This window comes from Lynx canadensis, chromosome C2, assembly GCF_007474595.2.
Source record: "Lynx canadensis isolate LIC74 chromosome C2, mLynCan4.pri.v2, whole genome shotgun sequence".
In the NCBI taxonomy this organism is placed as follows: domain Eukaryota; kingdom Metazoa; phylum Chordata; class Mammalia; order Carnivora; family Felidae; genus Lynx; species Lynx canadensis.
The window spans coordinates 104,336,590-104,359,895 of record NC_044311.2 but is presented as its reverse complement, the minus strand read 5'-3'; the positions used below and the strand labels follow the sequence as shown (position 1 = coordinate 104,359,895).

At 40.3% G+C, this 23,306-nt stretch overlaps 1 protein-coding gene across 1 annotated transcript in view; it reads left to right on the top strand.

The window, feature by feature from the left end:
- Positions 1–22,361, top strand: part of BBX (BBX high mobility group box domain containing) — a 282,384-nt gene extending 260,023 nt beyond the window's left edge. The window contains 5 exon segments of the mRNA XM_030330629.1: positions 1,600–1,689; positions 3,041–3,100; positions 10,325–10,522; positions 12,910–13,096; positions 17,369–22,361. Of these exon segments, the coding sequence (XP_030186489.1) occupies positions 1,600–1,689; positions 3,041–3,100; positions 10,325–10,522; positions 12,910–13,096; positions 17,369–17,456 (623 nt within the window). The 3' untranslated portion in view covers positions 17,457–22,361.
- The last annotated feature ends 945 nt before the right edge of the window (positions 22,362–23,306 follow it).

Here is a 23,306-nt window from a genome sequence, read left to right as displayed (position 1 = left end):
ATGCGAATGGCCAGTGAGCCCAGGAAAAGATGCCTTGACATCATAGTCATTAGGGAAATGCAAATCAAAACTACAGTGAGAGAAATACATCTTATGATGTCATAATCAAAGACAGATAACAATGTGTTGGTAAGGATGTTTAAGGGCCTGGCAGTCCTCCAAAGGTTTATAAACATAGAGTTACCATATCACCCTAGCAATTCCAATGGTTAGGTATTATATGTCCAAGAGAGATGAACACCACATGTCACACACTAAGCTTATATGTGAATATTCGTAACAGGATTATTTTATAACAGCCAAAAGGTGGAAACAAGCCAAATATCTATCAACTGATGAGTGAATAAACAAAATGTAGTATAATCCACACAGTGGAGTCCTATTCAGTCTTAAAAAGGAGTGAAATGCTGATGCATGCTACGACATGGGTGAACCTTGCAAACATTATACCAAGTGAAAGAATCCAGACACAAAAGACCATATTACATGATTCATTTATATGAGGTTACCAGAATAGGCAGATCTTTAGAGACAGAAAGTGGATTAGTGGTTGCTTAGAGGTAGAGGGAATGCAGAAATAGGGAAGGGTGATAGGTAGCTACAGGATATGGGATTGATTTTTTGAGGTAGTAAAAATGATCTAAAATTGGCGACAGTTGCAGATATGTGCAAACATAAAAGCCAGCATATTGTATACTTTAGGCAGGAGTGTAGATAGTTTGCCTTTGGCAGGAGGGCAGCATGTGTGGGTGCAGATATTGGCAGGTGGGTAGGTGCAACAGGGGCAGCTTATAGAGTCTCCAACTTTTTAAATCCTCACATCAGCTCTTTGAGTTAGGCACTAGCGTTATCCCCATTTACAGATGAGCAAACAGAAGTTATGTAAAATGATTTGAGTCCGTTTCACATAGGAATATGCAGAGGGTATAGAAAGAAACCTGCTTTGGGGAGGTCAGTGCTGCCGTTGACATTTCCAATTGGTGATTGAAAATCTTAGTTCTGTTTTCTTTAAGAAAACAAAGATACAATCTGAGACTCCCCTCCCCGCCCTGATTTTTTTTTTTTTTTTTTTTTTTGGTAAATATTTCTCTATCTTTAAAGCAGGTTTTCTTCCTAAAATAACCACAGAAAAGGCTAGAAAGCTATCTGATGCTAACAGGCCAATTATTGTCCTAAATTGCTGTTCTTACTATGAAAACCAGTTTCTAAGAAGAGAAGAAATGCCCCTGCCATCCTTTCCTTCATGATATTTAGATTTAGGAATCTAAATCTTTATTGAAGAGTACAACTACTGTGCTATTATGGGTTGTAGTCTGTCTCTAGTCACTAAATCTGCAGTTTCTGCTTAAGGAGTCCCAGCCCTACTAGGGGCTTCTGCCCAATATATTGCTAAGGAAAATTTCACCGGGTTTTAAATAAGCCTAAGGAAGGGTGTTGAGCACTAGTTATGAGTAAAGAAAAATATGCAAGATGACCTTTCTTGTGACTCAGTTTGCTTCTACCATAGGTGGGAGGAGGGTGTAATTGTTGAGGAACACACAGTATTGTTTTATGAAACATTGTGAATTTAAAATATATTTATATTAATATTGTCTGTAGGTCCTTTCCAGTCTCAGAAAAAGAACTTATTCCACAAAATTGTCAGCAAATATAAGCACAAAAAGGAGAAGCCTAATGTTCCGGAAAAAGGTATTGGTGCCTTCCATCCTCCATCAAGGTTTCTTGGCCACCTCCATTGTGAACCATCTTTGAGTAACGCTTCTGTGCACCACCTTTGCCTTTTCCTCCCCTTGGCTTGCTTCAGTGTCATCGGCTCCTAATGCAGGCATATTCATTATTTCTAGACTCCACAGCTAATTGCAAAGAGATCTCCTTCACTTGGGTTCCTACTCAAATCCCGTAATGTCTCTATTTTCAGCGTTCCATATGAATCCTAAAATTGCTTTGTTTTCATCCGTATTTGGTGCATTTTGTAACTTAGTCTTCTTGAGCTCTTATCCACTTATTTTCTTTGACTTTTCTTGTTTTTCTCATGTTTGGCAGCCATCAAAGCAGGACCACGTTTTCCTATCTCCTGAAACCTTAAGAGTTCCCTATTCATATGAAAGTGCCACCATTTCTGTACTCTCTCTGACCCTTGAGGATTCTTATCTAGGAGGATTCCACTCCTAAGTCGTAACCTATCTTTTTCCAATCTATATTACTTCGTTTGCCAGACTCTTCCCACCCCCTTCAGTCACATAACTTATTTCCAGAGGGCACTAGAGACGCATTGCCCTCCACCATCTCTTCACTCTGAGCATCTATCTTATTGTTATGATTTTGATGGGCCCTTGAACCTCTTCAAGGCTCATCTGAAGATTTCTGCCTTCTCATAGTTCAGGACTCCTGTTCTTTCACACAAAAGACAAATGTTCCCATCTGGTTCAGTACAGCCACGTGGCCTGGAAGTTAGGCTTTCTTTAGCATCGCCCTGCATGTTACTTCGTGACTATGAGCCTACTCATCCGATGCCCATTTGCATTCTACTTGCATGGCCACTTGTGAAGCCTTTTATGTTTCTGGAATGAGGCTTAAAATGCACCTGTCTTCCATGTGTAGACATATGTGCCTCCGTGTTCCTATGTGTAACCTTTTACTTAATTTGGGTTTTATTTTCACCTCCACTCTAGCCTGTTAGTTTTGTATGTTACTATTTTTTTCTCTGCTTCCAGTAGAGAAACATCACTTTTCAGGTAAAAATGTTGGCTTTTATCATTCCCTTTGAACTGATCTTCAGTTATCTTAGTTAAAGTCATAGAAATTATCCAGCAGTGTGATTTCATAAAAGGCGAATTTGTTTATTTTTAATCCATTTCCTGTATAGCCTGATTATTTTAGTTGGCAAATGTCATTTTGAAAATTAAATAGTTAAAATAAAACTCTGCTTCATTTGTGTGATAATGTGTCTTATATAAGTTCTTAAGTGTAGTTTTATTTTTATAGTGTATGTGTCTATCCTGGGAATAGAGTTTCACTTTCTTTCTCTCATTGTTTTTAGGAAGTGGGGACAAATGGTCAAATAAGCAACTCTTCTTGGATGCCATTCACCCTACAGAAGGTAAAAGAAGCAATACCCTTTGTATCATTTCGGGTAGTCTGTTTTGGAAAGGTTTAAAGAGGCATAATTTATATAGGCTCAGCCAACAGCACTATACCTGAGGGCTCATAATTGTGTTGTTTTAAATTTTCAAATCAACTGACAGATTTTTGACCCTTCTAAGGGTCAGGCAGTATGTCCTGTGGAGCTTAATTTGTCAAGGGGGGCACTTAAAACTTTGAACCACATTCACCAGAAATTAGAGTTTCCCATAATTAAATATATTCAATATTGCATTCATGTTGCAGGCAGGTGCTTACAGGAGTCAGAATAGAGCCAGCATAGGGTTTTCCTGGTTGGCTGGACGTGGGCATGTCAGCAGCGTTCCTGTCCTGAACTTTGCCCAGCCCACCTCTCAGTACCCCTAAATATGTTCTAATGAATGCTCCAGAGGCTTATGGATAGCCAAGGAAAGTTCCATGTTGATTAACATAACGTTACAGTTCCTAGGTGCAGATTTTACTTCAAAATTTCCCACAGCCCTATTTACTTGTGATGTGTACCTACTTTCTGTTAAATATTGAACCCTCTGGTGAGTACTCATTTCTGTGATGTGTAGGTAGCTGCCCTCTTCTTCCCATTGATTCCTCTTTTTTTTTTTTTTTTTCCATTGTAGCCATTTTTAAGGAGCTGAACGTTTTGGTAGCACTTAATCAGGAGTCGCTTCATTTAAAACCTAGAAGCAATCTTAAAGCTCGTTAAGTCCAACCTCTTTGATTTACTTATGACCAGAAAGGGGAACTTAATGAAGAAGTCCACATCTCTTGATTCCCAGATACACTCTCATTTGTATCCTGGAAGAGAGAATAATTAAAATGCACATTTGGCCTAAGTCATTTATGAAAAACACTCATATGTTAAAGATATTTCTCAAAAGTATTCAAACTTGGGTTTATAACAAACATGAAATTGTTTGTATTCGGTAGGAACAGCTCACGTGAGCCAGATGTCTGCTTTTATGTCCTTGCACTTTTACAAAAACTGCCAGCAGTGTATCTGTTCTCTGACCTGTTACCTCACATTCACCACCTCTCCAGAGTATTGTTTGTGCTCTTAGCTGGCACAGTCAAATGTGAATTGTTGTGCTGGTCTCAGCATTAAATGCTAACATCCAAAATGTGATATATATTAGCTCTTGTGTATTTTAAAGATATATTCTGCTCACACTTGGTAAATGTAAGGCACTGAGGAACAGTCAAAGAAGTCTAAGAGGCACTTAAGACCATATTACTCTTTACTTGGAATGATACTGTTCTAAATGTTTTTTTTTTTAAAGAATGAAACTGTGTCTTATGTAGAACATGGTATCATAGCACGTGCATTGTGGTAGAAAGAATGAATCAGATTGGAATCAGGAGACCTGGGTGTTAGTCTTAGATCTGCCACTACTGGGCAGTTTTCAGCGGGACAAATTGTGTTTAACCTCACTAGGTTCACTCTCCGTATGGGTACCAAGTGTGTGTGTGATGCGTGTGTTTAGGGCTGGGGTGAATGATGAGAGGTAGTAATACATCAACCTCAGATGTCCTTTCCCCACTCCTCCTTGCATTATTACCATGGTATGAAGTGGGTTGATGAAAGTTACCTTATTCTGCAGCCCTAATTCTGCCCTATAGGGGGCAGAAAAGTAAATCAATTTCAGTCTTCTAGGCAGTCCCAAGGGTTTAGTGGGAATAGAGCTATTATTGGTGCTATTATATTTATCATTAATGTATATGAATACATCATAAACTTAGAAGAACATGCACTGAAAATTGCTTGGCATGGAGTGCATATTCATTTTATGTGGGCAGGAAAAAAGGAATCCGTTTGTGTATCAGAAATTACCAGTAATTTAAAGTGGCTATTTATTTTCATACCTTCCCCTGTATTTCCTTGTTCAGGTGGTGACTGTGTACTTTGTGAATTATCTAGGCCCTTTACTTCATCCTCTTTCACCTATGGTCATACCATTGCTTGTTAAAACTTTACCTTGGGGGAGAGTACAAATACATAAGGACGGAAGATGAAACTGTTAATTGGGAGAATTTTAATACATGTTGGCCATCCTAGGCAGAGGTTAGACAGGAGTTGTTCGTAGCTGATGCCTATACTAGTTCATTCAACTGAGGGCACACACCTGTGAGCTGTTCCAGACTTTGGTTCAGAGGGGATGACTTAAAGTTTACTCTGCTTTCTTGGCATCATGCTGAGTATAACTTTTTTCCCAAAATTCATTTTTTCCCCAAAATATCAGAAATCTTTAGGTGCTTAGAAATCACATCTGCCGTTTAAATGCTAAGCCTATAATCTGTTTTAAGCATTTTCCCCTATGCTTTTAAAATTCAAAATCACCAAGCCATTTCTTGAAACTTTTGCAGATCATAAAAAAAGATTGCCTATCAGCCTAGAATTAAAGGTTAACTTTTCAGATAAACCAGGGTGACTTGTATCTGCCACTGTGTTTATCTTTCTACCAAGTTACGGTGTCCAGTGCTCATGCTTAAGCTGGAGGTTTCTAACTGTCATAATAATGATGATGATAATTAATACTTAATATTACTTTATAGTTTCCTGAGGGCTTTCACAATAGTTTTTCTAAAACTAATCTTGGCAGGAGACCCAGTGAATTCAGGAGGGCTTATTAGCCCCAAATACGTGATAAAGAAATGAAGCCTGACCAACATAAGCGGGAAGGGAAGAAACCAGCACTCTTTCCACTAAAGTACATTGGCGGCTTACAGTTTGGGATTTTCAGGCATACCTGAGCCCCTCATTTGGCTCAGATGATGCTATTATAAATGGCATCTTAAAAGGAAAAAAATAAAACAACTCGAACCTTAGACTAAAAATCTCAAGATTAGTTCCCTTTGCAGTATATGAGTACGATTACAGGGGAGAAAAAGTATTTAGAGTTAAATTTTCAAACATGATCCACAACACTCAGACGAACCTTGATCTCTTTTCTCAAGTTCAAAAGAGTTGCTATGTAACTCCAGCAAGGTCTCCTGGGATCTTAGATAAGACTCATTCATTTGATTCTTTTTTCTGTGTTCCATTCAGCATCTGACTACATTTTCAACTCAAGGGAGGCCAACCAAAGGCAGTGAGATTCCAGATTTGGCTATAATAATTTCAATGCAAGTTTGATCCCCCTCGTTGGAATGTGAATTCATGACTCTGGAGCACTTTGGTGGACTCCTGAGGTTCAGTACAAGCACAGTGCTGCTATCTCAAAAAATTTACCCCACATTTTGGGAGCAGAGTTTGGAAAACAAGACAGTCTCTTATTGCCACATTCCTCATGTTGCTCCAGGAGTGAGCTCACATTATCTCTCTCAGATGATACGCTCCAAGTGTGTTAATGATTATCATGGAGTGTAAAAACTAGCCCTGTGGACTTGTTTTGCAGTGCTTGGGTAGGTTTGTGTGTTCAATTACAAGCCGAAAGAGAAATGACTAATTTGTTTTTAGAGGACAAAAGCCTTTCTTTTCTCACATTTCCATTAGTCTGGCGGAAAGGACAAAGAAGGAACTGGCTTGCTGTTCCTTGGTGCTCAGCTTCAGGCTGTTTTTCTCTCTGAGCTTTTTCCATTTCCTGTCTCTCACCACCAGGCCTTCCTTTGCTTTGCTAACGTTGCTGGGCTCAGATGTACTGTCGTGTCCCACACAACCACTTCTTTGACTTAGCCTTACCTGCCTTCCCCAATTCTTCTTCTTAGGATAGGGTTCTTTCTGAGTGCTGACCCTGAAGGGTATCATTGGTCCTGGCCTCCAGACAGCACAGGATGTTTTGCGGATAGGTAGCTCCTGGGTCAAAGCACGGGGCAGACTCACCCTTATTCCCTTTTCCAAATTCTAACAAGATCTCATCACGTACCTCTTCAAATGTGGATGATCTGCAGGCCCCATGATTGCTTCCTGATCTGGCATTAAGTTTAGAGGAGACAATATCTAGAAAGGTGACATTGCCTCCTTTTTGGGGATTTTTGAGAATCTTCGGCATATTCTCACATTTTGCCTCTTCCAGTTGGCCTGCAACCTGATTCACTCCTTTTCTGTGTCCTAGTACACCAACCTCTGGGACTTTGATTGTTCGTGTCTCTTGGCCAGTCTCCCTTCAATGCCCCGGCATCTTGTCTGCTGGTTTCTGAGCTTCCCCTGGTCCCAGTCTGCTGTTAGGCCTTACTCTACCTCCCTTTTGCAATCCCTTTGCAGCCATCCCCTTGGCTTCTTACTGTGTTTTTACCAATTCATCTGGAATATATAGGAAATGGAGCAACTACTGAAAAGAAATGAAACCGTTTGAAGGTTTACCACAAGCAAGAGAACTAACTGTCCTTATCAAGGGCGTACTTATCCCTCACCTTAAGATTCTGGAGCTGGCTGGAGGCTGCCTAGGCCCCTGATTCTGGGTAGCACATGAAAAGAAATTTGGGGCTGATGGATCCTTTAGAGCTCATCTAGACCAACCTCCATCTGTACATGAAGAAACTGAGACCCATGGTTCTGCAGTTAATAAATTAAAAAATCAAGAGTAGAATCCAGGTCTTTGTGTAGAAATTAGCTCATCTTCTCCTAAACCACTTGGTCTTTTCTTTGACCTCCTGGGTTCCTTCTTTCTGTAAGCAGTTCTTCTGATGTAATTCACCCTTCATCTTTGTAACCCTGCTACATCCTTATTTCCACAAGTTCTAGATTTTCCTAGGAAGGAGAAGAGGGAAGAGGTTAGTGCTTTTTCTGGAAGGGCCGTCTATAATGTTGTGATCATACTGGAGGGGTGATTAACATTCCCCCCTCTAACTGGAAGGGACAACTGATGGATCTGGATAAGAAACTAGATAAAGTTTGAAGCTTGTGAATATCTAATAGAGGCTATTTATGCTCATTGTAAACTCAGATTGTAGCTTCTTTATACCTATATGAGGCTTTGAATTTCAAGGCTAATGAAGAGTCATGGAATATTTCTTCCTTGGAGCATTCTAACCAAATTATCTTTTATTTTGCTGGCAGCTTTTATTGAAGTTTAAACTAAAAAAAAAAAAATCTTAAGATACATAACAGCACTGGCCTATGGTAAGCTAAATATCAAAGTATAAATACACCAAGACTGTTTCCTGGGTACAGATCTATAATGTAAAAGGAGCCTTTTTCCTAATTTTTGATTACTTGCTTGAAAAGATATTTGGGAGCAATGCCAAGTAGTTTCTTTTTAATAACTATTATCTTAAGCCAGTTCCCCACATAGCCATCTATTATGCTATATTGAGGTAAGGCCAAGCCACAAATCGTGGTATGAGTTCTGCCTTATATCCTTTCTTTTGATGTAATTGAAATGATTTCCCACTTGTTTTGGAGTGGGAAAGCTGGAATCAGTCTCTTGAGGGCAAAGATCTTACAAATTCATAGCCCTCCTTTCTCCAGGATGTACCTAACCTCATTAAAGACCTAGATGAAAATTGTTAAGTGAAGCCTATGCAAGTGTTTATGCCAGCATGTGCATTTTTTCACATCCTGAATCATTCTCATTTGCTCTCCTCCTCTCTTTTAGCTTTCTTTCCCTCCTGTGCCCTACATACTGTTGTGTTTCCAGGGTCTACCTCCAGATCCACCTGCTGACCAGCACCTTCAGTTTTCTCCTCCAGTTCAGTTTGCACCAAGCATGTCATGTCAGACCTTGACTTCCAGAGCCACACTCCCCTCTTTGTCAGAAACTGTTTCTGTGCCTGTCTTAAGAGATTGGATGGCTTTAAAATGGAAAGATGCCTCCCTTCCCTGCTTAAAAGCCCTTACAGACCACTGGAATTTAAAAAAAGTAAAGAAAGTTCCAATTGCTAAACTGGACTACATGTATATATTCTTAAAAGCTGTACTCCTATCTACATTTACTTGTCTTTTATTTTATTTTATTTTTTAGTTTATTTATTTATTTTGAGAGAGACAGACCACACAAGTGAAGGAAAGTCAGAGAGGGAGACAGAGAATCCCAAGCAGGCTCCGTGCCACTAGTGCAGAGTCTGACACAGGGCTTGAACTCACAAAACCAAGGGTCGGACACTTAACTGACTGAGCCACCCAGGCGCCCCTACTTGTCTCACTGTTAAACTGGGAGCGAGGAGAATGAACTCCTGAAGAAATGAGGATATAAGAAGGGATACAGGCACCCCCAGCCTGGCCGAGCTGGGAGCAAGTGTGCTTCTCACTCTTGACGCAGTGATGCTTAGGTACAAGAGTGTGCTGCTGAGTGACTTACTGCAATTACAGTTAGAATCTGGAGAAGCTAAAGTAAACCTTCCCAGGAGCCCTGCTGCCCTGTGGTACTTCGTTAAGTTATCGCACTGAGCACTTTCCCTGCTTCTAGAATTCAGTGACAGAGTGTTTCATTACATGCTAGCATCACCAGTGTCTTGTCACGTCCTTCCTGAGCATTCTATACGGGTAAAAGAAGGTCAGGCCTCACAGTTTCTTTTCTGATCAGTCCAGCCCGGTGATGGAAAACAAATGTCCCAATGATAACTGTGAATTTAAGAAGCACATATCTGGGGAGCCCAAGTGGCTCAGTCAGTTAAGCGTCTGACTCTTGATTTTGGCTCAAGTCATGATCTCATGGTTTGTGAGATCGAGCCCCGTGTCAGGCTCTGCGCTGACAGTGTGGCTCCTGCTTGGGATTCTCTCCCTACTCCTCCCCCATGTTCTCTCCCTCAAAACAAATAAATAAACTTAAAAATAAAAAAGAAGCACATATTTAATTAATCTCAGTGTCCTCAGAAGAAGAGAAACTTGTTTATTATCTTCTCCAGACTAGGTGGCCAAGGGAATCTCAAATAGGGACCCCGACCACATGTAGAAATTACAGTCTGTTGGGACACAATTCACTCAGATTCACATATGCTATCTTTCCCACCAACCTGCGAGATCCAAACTCTTAGAAAATGTTGTTCTGATGGCCTCTTGGTTCAGTATTCTGTTAAAAGAGAGAGAGGGCATCTTAATCCTGTGTACTTAATTTATCAAAGCAAACATAAATAAGTATTTTGGTTGAAAATCACGGGTAGTGTTTTATTTCTTTTTCTCATCAGTACTTTGAAAACTCTTAGGTTCTCCATTCAGATAGCTCGGACATTGAGAAATGTTTCTTTCCAAGAGCAATGTTGATGTCTTGTGTTTTTGTGTGTAATCATATATGATCTGTCTGTCCTATTTCAGCCATATTTTCAGAAGACAAAAACACCACAGAGCCTGCTCATAAGGTTAAAAATGCCCTATCCATTCCCAACACTCCAGAGCCAACAACAACTCAAGAACCCTTGGTGGGCAGCCAAAAGAGAAAAGCAAGGAAAACCAAGATCACTCACCTTGTCAGGACAGCAGATGGCCGGGTGTCACCAGCAGGAGGTACTTTGGGTAAGAAGAGGGAGCCTTAAATGAGAGATAACCAGAGCAAGCCGGTGACTGTCATGGCCCTATTGGCCAGCAAATGACGATAAGCCAAGTATGGGTCCTCATTGGAAAAGGGGTCTGTTCTGTGGGTTTGATCATAGTAACATTTTCTTTCTCTGGATCTCCTTGAGAGCTAGTTTTCCACAGACTCCCAAATGTACAAAATGTGCACATTTTAAAATCACAGCTCTTTTTCCAAAAGCATTCTTAGAAAAGAAAGGTAATTTTTAGGACTGTGTGTTTCTCCTTCTCTTTCTCAGCATGCACAAAAATAGTCTTCATTAAGTAAATTCCCAGAGATCCTAGACTTTTAAAAATACTAGCTGAATCAGTGTTTCGTCCTGGTTCATTGTTTAAGTCACTACAAACCATATTATCAAATATTTCAACCAATGGATTAAGGAACCTTAGAAAGCATCCAGTCCTTCCTCTAAAGCTGACTCAGACCACTGAGGGAGCCTGAGAATGCTCCTGGATTTCTTGAGTTTTCTGGGCTAATCTTGAACTACATCTGAACTTACTGTGAGTTTCTCCATGTTCAGTCACGGCCTGTGGTCTATTGCTGTTTCTCATGGCCTCCATGGCAGCAGAATTGCCAGAGGGACCCAAGTTAAGTAATGGAGTCAGAGAGTGACACTGAGCAATCCCCTCAGATCTTGGGGTGTCATTAGTGATCTTAGCTGTTATTGCCTTTTTTCTGCCTTTCAGCACCCCCAGCATCTCATTCCATCAGCTTTGAGTTATCCCTCCCCCTTCCCTAATACAGTTTCCAGAAAAAGGACACAGGTCCATAATGAATTCTATAAATAGAAAAAGAATGTTTAGAACAAAGGAAAAACAAGAGTGAAAGACAAACCAAGAAACAGACTTAACTATTAGAGAACAGACTCATGGTTACCAGAGGGAGGTGGGTGGGGGGATGGATGAAACAGGTGATGGGGAGTAAAGAGTACAGTTATCGTGATGAAAAACTAATAAAATGTCTAAAAAAATGTTTAAATGAGTATTTTTTGAGAGGGATATTTTAAAATACCTGACTAAGGTTAATGTAATTGCAAATAAAGATTCATTGCTGAAATAGAATAGGAGGACAATTAGTGAGTTTTGTGCACATTTTTTTGTGTTTAGCATATGCAGATTGTTAGGGCAGTAAAGCGCATTAAATACCCCCATTTATATAAGGGATGAAGATCAGAGACGTAGGGTTTGGTTTTTGAATACAGTGGACTACTTAGGTAGAAGATAAGGACTAGAATCTATTTTTCCTGATATTTAGTCCGGCAGGCCTGTTGCCGCTTCCCTTTCCACTCTGGGTTCTGTTCTGTGATTTTGATTTTTTTTTTTTAATGTTTGTTTATTTTTGAGAGAGAGAGACAGAGAGCAAGTGGGAAAGAGGCCGAGAGAGAGGAAGACACAGAATCTGAAGCAGGCTCCAGGCTCTGAGCTGTCAGCACAGAGCCTAATACGGGGCTCGGACCCATGAACCCCTGAGCTGAAGTCAGATGCTTAATTGACTGAGCCACCCAGGTGCCCCTGTGATTTTGATTTTATAAGTTGTTATAGCCTCATTTTCACTTACAGAAAGAGTGGAAGAACGTAGAAAATATTACCTTCATGTAGAAAAGCACATAGTACTGCCATGTCCTAGTATAGGACATTTATGTTCTTTATCAGTTGCTTTCTATTTTTAAAATGTTTTAAAAACCATGATAAAGATTCCTCCTCCTTTATAATGGCCATGTAATCTAGAAAGTGTACTCCTTCCCTGCAGGTAGATTTTCATAGCATTTAGCACCTCTTTGTAAATACCAGGGGGCCCTTTGTCTTCTTTCCAGTAGGTCTTCAGAACACAAATAACAACTTGGGATCTCACTGGGATTAGTTCAGTGCTGGTGATCCTAAGTGTTGGTGTCACAGCGTACCGAGTGTCCAAGTTGCCATTGCAGGCATCCTACGGCTTCATCAGAAACATTTGCGCACTTGGGTTTTAGGGGCTTTGTACAGCATCCACAGGCCCCTTTGCAGAAGTCCCATAGGTTTTATTTTGGCCAAAGCCCCTTTTTCCCTCTCACTCTGAGACTGACCTGTTCTTTGACCTTGAATAAAACTCAGCTTCTCTTCCACCTAGCTTCAGGGCATAGCACTGTCCATAGTTGCAACTGAACTTAATAAAAGAGTTTTGTTACCGTGGGAGCAGAAAATCCTTGATAAAAGCCTTGGTATTCGATGGATGACAAAAGTGAACAAAGAATATTAGCTCATTTCACATGGTCTGCACAGAGTTTTCTCTGTGTCCCTCCTCTGAAGAGAACATGGTGATCCTCCTGTGATCAATTTCCCTGTCGTTACAGATGACAAACCAAAGGAACAACTGCAGAGGAATCTCCCTAAAGTGACCGAGTCCGGCTGCAGTGATGACTGCTCACACAACACTGAGGCCGCGGAGACACGGAGCAGCACTCCGGAGATGCCAGCCGTGTCTGCGTTCTTCAGTCTCGCCGCGCTGGCTGAAGTGGCCGCCATGGAGAACGTACACAGGTGAGTGGTGTGCTCCCCCAGGATTTGGGGGGTCCCGTTCATCCTCACTCCTGGGCACGGAAGAGGGATGGAGAGAGCAACGTGGAAGCCGAATCACTCTCTCTGATGTGATTTGTGGCCTTTTTCACAATGCTTTGGGGTTCACGAGACTTGGTTCAAGAGCAAGTTATGTGACATGTTCCAAAAGTGTATGTCCTAATTAGCAGTGTGGGAAAATATAATATAGTCAGCCAGGTATTGCATTTTAAATATACTATCCTGTGGCTAAACTTCATTTCCATAAAAACCTGAAAGAGCAGAGAAGCAATATTCTCTAATCATTAAGTTGGAGCTTCGAGGTCAGGCTTCAGAGCTGGGTTTGAGCCCTACATCCTTCACCTGTAAATTGCAAGGTCTTGAGCAAGATTGATCATTCACCTCTCTATCCTTCAGTTTTGCTTCTATAAAATGGGTGTAAGTGACACTCATTTCATAGAGATGTTATTTGGAATGAACTAATGTCCCAGTGCTGGTACATGGTAAATGCCCTGGTTAATGATGGTGTTGGCAGTAGTCGTGATGGGAGTGGAAGAAAACTGTGGTCAGGAAAAAGCGTCTTGGCATCTGACTCATGGACGGCAGAAGGTCTGGATTTTTCTTTAACTGTCAGTTTGCTACAAAGTCAATTCTCTCGGTCTGGTTTTCTCATCTTCCATGGAGCATAATGATAGCCCCAAAGAATCACAGAGCTGTAAGGATAACATGAGATCATAAATCTGAAAGGCTTTTGAACTCAGTAAAGGCTCACAGAAAGTATATTAAAGTTCTACGTGTATAATTGGGACTCTACTATTTAATGGATCCTTTGGGAAAGCAAAAATAGCCATTTGTAAATTTGGGTATTTCGTACTTTTATTCAAAGTAGATTACCCACAGGTGAGCTACTTTCCCAGACTTCCATCTTCAGTACAAAAGTTTTAAATCGAGCACAACTTCCATACCCTCCTGTTGGGCTGCATTGTCCCTTTCCACATCCAGGTTCAGGAGGCCCTTTACCTGTCATGTTACAGTTCTAGTGCTTCCTCACAGATAGCCTCTAGATAGTTCCAAGAAGTCAAATTCCTTTTCCTGTGTGTACTGTAAGTGCCTAACGGCAAGAGAATGCTGACAGACCTTGTTAAAATCTGCTCAAATCTCTGAAGGAGATCATGCACAGATATCTCCACTCATACAGAGGACAGACTCCTACACGTGTGAGAAGAATGAAATGCATGCCCGCATGTTACTAAGTGTCCCCATAAATTTCAGATAAAAGGCAATGTAAAAATTCGGAGAGGATCATAATGCAGGGCTCAGCAAGGTCTACCACACAGTCACCCGGTGCTGCCGCCAGCATCCCCTTCCAGACACAACTGTGGTCACACCCTGGCTCTGTTAACCAACCTTCCATGACTTCCAGTTTGCAACAGCAGAAAGCCTCACCAAACCTTCCCACTCTCCTCTCTGCCCTGCGATCACGTGGGATCAGTCGCTGCCACCTGGATAAGCCAGGTTATTGCCTGTGTGCCTCCCTGTCTCCTCGAACTCCTGGTTCTCCTTCCGTCGCTAGTCCTGTTTTCTGCTCTGTGTCTCCCTCCTGAAGTCCCTGCATACTTTCTATACGTGCTCTCTGAGACCAGCTGCCACACTGGGCTGTAATTATTCCTTGATATGTCTGTCTCTTGAATTTTGAAAGCAGAGCGCTGGTTTTAATCCTCACATCCCCAGCTTCCTTAGTTCCTGCTACATCAATGGATGAATGAAAAAATGAATGGGTGAATGAATAGATGAGATGTTCTTAAAGTATGACCACCTACGTTCACTAGCAAGCATAGAAAAAAGATTCTTTTTTTTAAATCTCCTATTGGACAGAACAATATTGCATACTAGAATCTTACTATCAATCTCATAAATGGTTAGTGTTCTTAATATCTACAGAAACAGATCCCCCTTAAGGGCTCTTACCTGTTAAAGCAGAACCTCCAGACTGCCATCTACCTGCAGGCTTAATGTACTTTTACCTGGGTTGCACACCCATTGACTATTGTGTTCGCATCACCTAGGTTCATAATTTTGAGGGTGATGAGCAGAGTTGGGGTGGAAACATATTACCTGCATTCTTGCCAGGAGAAATCATAATGTTAGGTTCAGAAACCTGACATAGAAAGGCAGTTTTGCAAAATGCAGGAAATAGGAAGTTGGAATAAACCTTCGTTGAGAGCCTGTTTGTTTACTAGGACTTCCATAAGGGGAAAGCTCATTAAACTGAGTCCTAAAATGAGCCCTGCCGGGTGGGTCTTTCTGATCCCTTTTTAACGAAACTGCAGACCATTAACTTGCCAAGAACCCACATCTAAACTGAGTTAAGATTTGAACTAAGGTCTTTGAACTCCGGTGTCTTTGCCTTTGCTCAGGCATGCTGCTTAAGCAATCATCTGTCGTGTCCTAGAAAGTCACGAAGAGTCTCACCGACCCTTACGCTGGGAACGGCAGCATCCGTTATTTGTAGCCATTCTGGGCTCCCCCCTCCTTTGCTTTTGTTTTCTAATTAAACTGGGCTTTCACCCTAGTTGCTCTCTGTCCCTGTTGCTCTTTTTTTTATACTGTACTTTTCATCTTTCACTTTTTTTTCTTCTTCTGTTTCCTTTTTTCAATACTTAATTAAAATTCTTTTAGCTTTTGTAATATTGTTACATATTCAGTCATAAAGGTAAAAAAATGGCATTTTAATTTCATCTTTCTTGAACAAAGAGTTGAACATATTGAACAGTTGGTGCTTACAGCATCCCCACATGACTGAACAGATTAATCCAGAGGTTTGATTATAGCACATGTTTTGTTTTTCTGAAATCCTAGTATCTGAGGCTAAGTAATTATTGGATTCTGAAATCCCCAAATGTTGTAATTTATCTACATTATTTTTGTGTGTGTGCATCAAGAGAAAGAAACTTGGATTTAGTTGTAAAAAAGGTATAATTTGAATTTCTAAAAAGCTGCTTTTGTTCCGTGTCATCTGAAGAAGATACGATGTGGAAAGGGTCAGGCCACTGGAAGCCTTGCTGCTGCATCACAGATTTTCAGCCCAGCGCTGGTGCAACACAGACCACTGTAGGCCGAGCAGTGAGCGCACCTTGTCTGGTCTTTGGTAGGCCTGTTGGGGAATGTCAGGGAGGTGCCCAAACCTGTCTTTTTAGAATGAGAAGCTCTGTGGAAATTAACCAAGAATTTGAAGGGTTCTCTTACAACTGTGAAGTAAATTTTTTCCTACTCATTAAACAAAAGCAGAATAAAAATCGGCTAAGTTTGGTGTAGTTCAATCCAAATGATGGTTATTTATTGAATTTTTTGTCTTGTCTAGAGTTCTGTCTCTGCACGTGTTGATTTTACCCAAATTGTGCGGGTTTTCTCACACTTTAAAGACGAGTCACTGCCTACCTTCTTCCCTTGCACTCTTGCTCTCCATGTGCCTGTGAGACTTTTCTTTAGTTAGGAGGGTTTCAGTGTTTTCATTCATTTGTGTTAGGGTCACAGGCCTCTGGTCTCCAGCCATTGCTTTAATTACACTTAAGTTTTAATATTACAGGCACCTGGGCAGCTCACTTGGTTAAGTGTCCCACTGTTGGTTTCAGCTCCGGTCATGATCTCACAAGTCGTGAGTTTGAGCTCCACATGAGAGGCCCTGTGCTGACAGCATGGAGCCTGCTTGGGATTCTCGGTCTCCCTCTGTCTCTGCCCCTCCCCCCCCCAAAATAAATAAATAAATAAATAAATAAATAAATAAATAAATAAAATAAAGACATATTATTATATGTCTTAGGAAATAATCCTGGAGGTTATCAATTAGTAGAGGAGAATTTTCCCCTTGGGCAGCTTGAGGAAAGGAATGGGTCCTGTTTTAATATCAGTGGATCAAGAGACTATTGTCTTAGAACCACTGCCCTTGACTAAAAGTTTTCCACTTCTTAGGGAGTTGCCCCAAATCTGTTGGTGCTTCAGATTTCATCTCTGCAAAATGGAGATGGTTGTTTGGGACACAGTGTGTTGTTGAGTCATGTGAGGTGAACTGAGATAAGAAGTTTTTCAAAAAACAATAAAAGCAGCAGCTAACAGTTTAAATAGCATCAGTAACAAGTCAACATTAGCTGTTATAAACAAGATATTGGAAAGCTCTTATTGGTTACTCATCATCCTCTCCTGTGTCTGATAACATACTCTAAGTGGGTGATTTCTTTTGTTCTTCCTCTTGTTTTGCAGAGGTCAGAGGTCCACTCCGCTCACCCATGATGGACAGCCAAAAGAAATGCCACAGGCTCCTGTACTTATTTCCTGCGCTGACCAGTGAAGCGCCCTTTAATTGTAAAACATTGTGCTTTACCTACTACCCTAGCCTTGTCTTTACGGAGGGATGCTAGTGAGTCCATGTGGTGGAAAATATAGACTGCAAACAAGTGCTTGTTGCCCTACACGGCCCAGATTCACTTGAAGCAGAAGTTAGCATCCTGGGCCCGTTTGTTCTTTTGGAACCCAGAGTCTTTGAGGGTGAGGTTATCTGTCTGATAATGAGCAGAAACAGAATGATCCTGGAGCTTTGCTTTCTATTGAAGGCTTTTGACGGTAATAGGTGGTAACTTGGTAAAAGGCTGCCTTTACTGTAGCTCATCCAGCGTCTCTTTTACCAACCGGAGAGTGTGAAACTAGTTTCGTATATTACCTAGTTATTCTTTCAAAACAAAAACAAAAAACAAAAAAACAAAAACTGACGCACTGCACTAGTTATTATTAGATATTCTTAGTCTTTTTTGTACATGGAGATTTAAGTTCTAAGATGGTTTAATAATAGGTTATACCTACATTTATATTGTAGAATAATATTAAAAAGCCTGTTCCAGAGACCCCCAAGCAGCACGGGCAGGCACATGTACCATTGTTAGCGGTGTATGCTCGGCCTCGTGGTCCATATATTCTGCACTTTTATATTTGCCACCAGAGTGATAGTTTGCTGGTGAAAAGAGAGAGAGAGAGAGAGAGAGAGAGAGAGAGAGAGAGAGAGAGAGAGAAAATTACAATTCTTACAAGCTGAGTTTTCTTCTTAGCCTTGAGTGACTAAGAAGAATTTGCTTGGGGCAAATTGTGGCAAATATTTTCCCAGACAGGGGAAGAGTCCTACAGATTACAGATTACTGATGTTTTCATGCCTTGAGGATTCTTTTATTTTTACACAGGGGTCTATGTGACCAATGGATCGTTCATACAAACAAAAAAAGAAAAATATTATTCAGAAGTGACCTTAGTATTACTTCACTATCCTAAACACATTGAAGACACTCACTTCATGTGGACTTTGAGCTACAGACCTTTTACATCCATCCCAGACAGACTGGACGGGTAGCAATTGCTATGCACAGCCTAATTGGCACTGCAGGTTTTAGAGCCATTTTGAGTTGATGTTGTCAAGGAGGTGTTGAATGAATAAATGCCGAGGGAGGGATGCCTGACCAGAGTGGGATTCTTAGTCACAGATCCACCTGCAAGTTTGTTTCCTTTTTGTGTTTTGTTGCTTTCGGACATAAAACCAACCATACATATGCCAGTGCCAAGTGGATTACCTGGCTTATCCGAACATTCGACATACCGACTTAACCACCTGACATTCACAGTGTCTTGTTTCCTAGCAACACATGCAAAGTGATAAATCAAAATTAGTCGGAGGCTACCGAGTTTACAGGGTATTTGTTCCATAGCACAAAGTAGATCCCCACTCTTGCATCACAGCACAAACTACCAAATTTTAATTATTGGATTCCAGCAAATAATTATTGGTTTTCAAACTGGCGGAATTTTGATAGCGTTAGTTCGAGTTTGAAGCTTTTGAATTAGATCTCTAAATGATGACAGTTTACAAGGTTTTATCTAGCTTTCTTATTTATACTTGACTGAATTGTAATGATGATTTTTTTTTTCTAATCGTAATCTGACCTAATAGCCATACAAAAAACGACTCTATTAGTACTGACTAGGTTTAGCTTTTCATAGTTGTAGATATTACTTCAGTTTCGGTGCTGGAAAATATGTACAACATACTAACAATTGAAAAGAATATAGGGATTGTTTGGGTTGTTTTTTTCTTCAAAGCAGGTAAAGAGGACAGCAGAGCATTGGAATGGTGTCCTCAAAAATGCATAAACATTGTGGGCGTGGAGGAAGAAGGATTTAGAAAGCTAGTTAGTCCGAGGTTAAAGCTTAACCCCATTCACGTAGAAATAAATCAGGTGAGCAGCCCCAGATTTTAGCATAATATTTTTACTATGATGCTGTTTTATTAATATTTTCTAAATTTCAAAACACAAAGTGAATGTTTGAAAATTGCTGGGTCCCAATGTTGGTGGCTGTTGGAGTTTTTGGACCACTTGCTAGCAGTGATTTAAAAATTATAATTAGCTAAAAATCCAAAAACAAAACAAAATGAAACAAAACAAAAACCAACAACAGAAATTGTTTGGTGCAGAACATGCACCTTGACAATGGTACTAACTTGTTATTCTCTAGAACACGTTAGAATAGATCTATTTTTGCCAGAGCACCGTCCTTCAATCCTCCAATTACATTTCACTAGATTTCCTTAAGAGATTGCTGTATATTCATGGGACCTTTTTTAAAAAGAAGCAAAACAAAAGATTACTTTTTTCTATGTGATTAATATCTTACTTGATCTGCTTTTCCTAAACCTCAGTGGCTTTTCCCTTAGGCAGGGGTGGGGTGGGAGGGCAACCTACTGGATATGACTGTTTTCAGATACTTAAAAAAACAAAAAACACACAAAAAAAAACTTTTTGTAGAAATGCTTAATTTTTAAGCGGTTAGGCACTGAGAGTAGCAGAAATCCTGCAAAGCTTTATAGTCCTTTAGACCCTCGCCTTGTTGTTTCTCTGAGTGAAGTCTTGATTTCAATACTAGTGCTTTTCTCATGCCCTGAATCCGCTGGTGAGGGGTGTTGGCATTTTCAGGTAACAATATTTGTTAGCACAGATATTCCCAACCAACATGTAGTGCCCCCCCATCTACCATTTTCATTTCATTTATCTTATTCTTTTATATATTGGAAAATCATATTGCTATGGTGTGTACCTTAATCTGCCAGCAAACACCATTGACACTAACATTTGTCCCACAAGCATCCTCAAGAGAAGAAGTTCTTGCACCTTATGTATGTCTCAAGCAAACCAAAATACGATGCCTGCTTTGTTTTATTCTAAATTGTTGTATCATATCTTTCTGAAAAACCATTCTGAATCTAGTTGAAATTATCGATATTTATGCTTTTAACCTTAATTTCTGGATTCAAACCTGTATATAAATCTTTTGAAAAAAATTGTCCTAGCCCTTCTCTGTGATGCCGAAGTGGATGATTTAGTCTCAGATGGAGACGCAGTACTGTTCCAGTTTTCTTTAGCCTTTTATTTATTTAGTTGTTCTGGGTATTTTCCTATGTAATTTTGAAGTGTGTAGAGTATATTATAGTAACTGAAGCTGCAGCTGTAAGAAGCTGAGTGAAAGAAAAAAAAAATACTGTAAGACATCCTTTTTAAGTTTTTATTTGTTTGGATAACTGTAAGGAGATCAGGAGAAGGAAACAACGTCCCACAGCCACATTGACGATACAGGTTCTTATCCCCAGATTAGGTTAGTTCCCAGATTTTAGATCAAACTGTAATTCATCAAAGCCCTTTTATAAGGATGAATCATACTGTTGTAATTCTGACAGTCTTTTTCCCACAAATACCAGAACTATGTTTGTTTAATTCTATCAGAAGAGCTTTCTACCAATGCCATCTCAAAGCCATGCTGAAATCATTCCCATATTATCACTGATTCTGGTTCCTGCGATGGAACACTCCGAACAACAAGGAGCATCTGAATTGGTCTGGTTATTTATATTCCAACATGTTTATTCCCTGTCACTTTCTTAGCAAGTCAGATGCTACTCCGCCTAAGTCATTTCATAAAATTTTGTTTGCACTCTGCAGTCTTTGGCTCATCGTATGGAAAAGTTTGCACCTATGTAAAATCTCAAGCAAATTATAAATTGATCCAGAACCAGGAGTAAGCTGGAAGCTGACACGTTTTGTTTATACAGTGTGGGAGGGAGGGAGGGTATCGAATAGCTCTGTTCCAAGTTTGGCGTTTGGCATTAATGTGAAGCAGTGGGACCATGCTGCCTGCTAAACTACTGTATGAATCCCAAGCGTTCTGGAGACCAGCAGCTGGAGCTGGAGGCCGGCACCCACCCAGCAGAGGAGAAGAGCCACCGTGGCCTCGCTGGGGAGAAGGCAGGAAGTCCCGCCAGGCCTGGAATCAGCATTTGCAAAGGGAAAGTCGGGGTGTCCGTGATGCTGTTGAGGAGACTCACCTTTGATTGCACTGCTCCATAGAGCCCTCACATAAGGCCAATTCTAATGGGCTACCTCGGCTTTAAAAGTTAATTTCAGTAAGTCCTGTTTCAAAGGTCTGTCTTTTTTTTTTTTTTTTTTTTTTTTTTTTTTGCTTCTACCTTCAGTGCCACTGTTTCCCACTGCAGTGTTTTGACTTCCCAAACCACCTTCTCCAGAGAGAACAATGTATTGCTGAAAATGGGCAGCAGAAGCAAATGTCATTATTACATTTGACCTATAAAGTATTCAGAGTGACTGCTAGGTGGAAATGAAAATTTAGCTCTCCCCACATAGGACCTTGTTTTGCACTTATAAAGAGTGTATAATTGTTAATTAGATGTTGCTTTTATTTATACAAGCATTCCCAAAGAGTTAGATTTGGATTTGTTCTTACTTGAGTTTTTGGGGTTTTTAAAACTCATCTTATTTAGATTAACTAACATCATACTCACGTTAAGAAACAAGTGTTCAGTTTATCTACCAGATATGTCTGGTGAAGTATTCAGGGTTTGATGGACTGCTTTGCTTTAGTTTGGAAGTGAATAGCTAAGTTTATTATACTCCATATTAAATCACCTGTCCTTTTCACTGGGGACGTATTTTCTTTCTATTTCGGATTCAAAGAAGTGACAACAAAAATATAGTGAACAACAAGACAAATATATTGATTCCCCCGATACAGCTCCATCTGTGCTATGCTTTCCTTAAAAACATAAGTACACATTTTCTTCACACACAAAAAATGCAAGTTTCGTCTCCTGGCCAAATTTTATTTGCGATGGTAGGATTTATACTAATAAGTTGAAGGAGGAAACCGTTCTACTAAGTTCTCTGGCCACTGTTATCTTGTTGCAGTCAGTGGTCAAAATTGATCCTGCCCTCAATTGGTTTTTGTGCACAGAACTAGTTGTCATGAAAATTACTATCCTTCCAAAGATTGCCGGTCACTTGGGCCATAACTGGTTACTGAGTAACAAGGACCTAATTTCAATGCCTCCGACCCTCCCCACCTGCACTGCAGTCATACCTCACAGGCTCTAACGTGAATCACAAGGGCACGTGTGTTTCACCAACTAACACTGCTGGTCCTTGGCAGTTGCCGGGGGCCGGCCCATGTCCCTGGACGCCTCAGGTTAGCGCCTGGGCTCTCAGAACAGCAGAACTGGGGGTGGGGGCAGGTCTGTGACCTGGAGCTCGGCACACCGCTCAGCACATTCTTCGCGTTTCATTAGCACTAACAAGTCTCTTGCTCTCAGGAATTTGTCCAAAAAAGAATAAAAAACCACCTGAGACTCCATTGTTCCAGGATTATGAACTTTTCTCATAGGTTTGAATTGCTTACTTACATGTCCTAAATTAACCATGGCTTCATTTGACCACCAGGTCTTAAGTCTGTTGACAGTTTCAGCATGACTGAATTGCTCATTTTTTTGCTTTCAGAAATTGGCTTGGTTCTCTTTAGAGTTGGTGTAAACATGCCATGTAATAAATGATTTCCACTTAATGGTACAACAGAATTATTGCTTTCTTAGATGTATGTGTAGTAAAAGTCAATATACACATTTATATAATTTCTTTCTTCAAAATCTTATACTTAATTTGATATTTCTAAAAATTGCACATGTAAGTCATGTGTATAACATGCTAAAGTACTTTAACTGTGATCTTAAAACTGAATAAAAATATTTAATAAAAATTTGAAATATTTTAAAGATATTATTCAAATATCTTTCTTTACATTCACACCCCTGTCTGTAGAGTAA